At 55.8% G+C, this 1,723-nt stretch overlaps 1 protein-coding gene across 1 annotated transcript; it reads right to left on the bottom strand.

Moving 5' to 3' along the window:
* Positions 1-443: 443 nt before the first annotated feature.
* Positions 444-1,470, bottom strand: LOC123408199. The gene is made up of 3 exons (XM_045101367.1): positions 970-1,470; positions 526-814; positions 444-451 (listed from the first exon to the last, which is right to left on the bottom strand). The coding sequence occupies exons 1-3, from the start codon at positions 1,468-1,470 to the stop codon at positions 444-446; spliced, it is 798 nt and encodes a 265-aa protein (XP_044957302.1).
* Between the last annotated feature and the right edge of the window lie 253 nt (positions 1,471-1,723).

Here is a 1,723-nt window from a genome sequence, read left to right as displayed (position 1 = left end):
GGTAAGGTTAGGCATCATGTCACAATAATCTGATATTGCTAAAACAGGTCAAGTGACGAGATCGAGAAAACAATTGATGTACAAAACCTGAAAGCAATGTAATGTGCATGCAGAAACAAACTAATTTCTTTGAGGTAGTGTTTGTGGGAACTTGAATTTTCTTTCTGAATTATAAATGGCTAAATCATATAGATAGCAGCAGGCCCGGGTGTTCCTCATAATGTTTTGTATCCGTCTGATGCTACATTTTGATATAATATAAACGCCCTTTATCGAAAAGTATAGATATCAGTATCTTCTATGTGAAGCTGAACTGATTTGGCTTTACAAGTTCCAAGAGTGAATATGTAACGATCAACTAAGCATGAGAGTTCAGATTACTCGGGAAGATTAGGCCATAATTGAAATACTACGGTTCTAACTGAAGCAGATCAGCAGCAGTTTCAGTAAACTGTTTTTCAGACTGTAACAGTTTCAGTAAACGCAGACATTACCGAAGACAAGTAAGAAGTTGGGGACTCTCACCTGGCGTCCCGGCCTCGATGACGACGATGCGGAGGTTCTGGTGGCTGCGGGGCAGGTCGACGACGAGTGGGGTAAGCTGCCCCAAAGTACCAGCTTCGACGCACACGACGAGTTTGGAGACGTCCATGATGGCACGCAGCCGGCGGACAAGCTTCTTCCTCAGGCCGAACACGGACCTGCCCCTGAACACGAACGAGCCACGGGTGACGCGGCTCCCATCGGCGCCCTCCCGCACGTACAGGATCATGCGCGACGGCATCAGGGCGTCGAGTATTCCGGGGTAGGGAAGCTGCAGTTGAGATCAAATGCGATCAAGAATTGTAGATGCGGTGGCGCAAGAAGCCAAAGAAACAGAGCAACAAATTGCAGACATGGAGAACAACATCCAAGAACCCAATTCGCGCAAATTCGGGCAGAATCAAGAAGCGGGCATGCCGGACTCACCCCGATCGGGCGTGGAAGGGGAGGCATGCCCTCCCTGGCTGGGATGATCTCCACGGACCAGTGCATCATCGTGCTGACTTTGTTGATGTCGTCGATGTCGTCGACGCTGACGCCATTGCTCCGGCCGAGGCGCCTCTTGTTGGCGCGGAGGCAGCGGCCAGCGACGTCGCGGAGCACGACGTAGTTCCCGGAGTCTGCCCAAACGGCATGCCACCTGACGGCCTCCAGCTCCCGACGGTCGTAGTCACGCTGCACAGCGCGGCACCCGCGGTTGCCGGGCGGCGCCCGCGCGTCCGTGGCGGCGAGGTAGCTGCCGTAGGCGGCGCTGTGGAAGAGCAGCTGCGGGCCGTCGCGGTGGCAGATGTGCACTGACCATGCCGCGTGCATCGACGCGCGGCGCCGATGGAGGGAGACGCCATGGCCGTCCTCGTCGGCGTGCAGGTACGTGCCGTGCACGCGGCTCCGCAGCCGCACGTGCTCGCCGTCCTGAAACCGGTCCATCGCTCGCCGACGCTGGAGCGCTGGTGCTGCTCGGTGGAGAGAGGTGGGGAGGATGGGTTCTTGGTTTCTTGGAGCTCCGGCGACGGGGAGAAGTGAAAGCTGTTGGTTGAGACGGTTACGTCGGGCGCCAAGCCGGAGTATTTCAAGGATGCCTCACGCCGTCGCCGTGCTCGGCTTTCCACGCTAGATGGGCTATTGGGCCGTGGCCTAGGAAATACAGTACGTCCAATCGTCCACAACACAACGCTTCTCG

This window comes from Hordeum vulgare, chromosome 7H, assembly GCF_904849725.1.
Source record: "Hordeum vulgare subsp. vulgare chromosome 7H, MorexV3_pseudomolecules_assembly, whole genome shotgun sequence".
NCBI lineage: Eukaryota > Viridiplantae > Streptophyta > Magnoliopsida > Poales > Poaceae > Hordeum > Hordeum vulgare.
The sequence above is the reverse complement of the archived record's forward strand: the minus strand, read 5'-3'. Positions and strand labels throughout refer to the sequence as shown.

Excerpts from the sequence above, each read along its gene's own strand:
- LOC123408199 (XM_045101367.1), bottom strand. The coding sequence starts at position 1,470 with ATGGACCGGTTTCAGGACGGCGAGCACGTGCGGCTGCGGAGCCGCGTG. Across the intron at positions 815-969 it reads CCCTTCCACGCCCGATCGGG|CTTCCCTACCCCGGAATACT; the intron begins GTGAGTCCGGCA and ends TCTCAACTGCAG.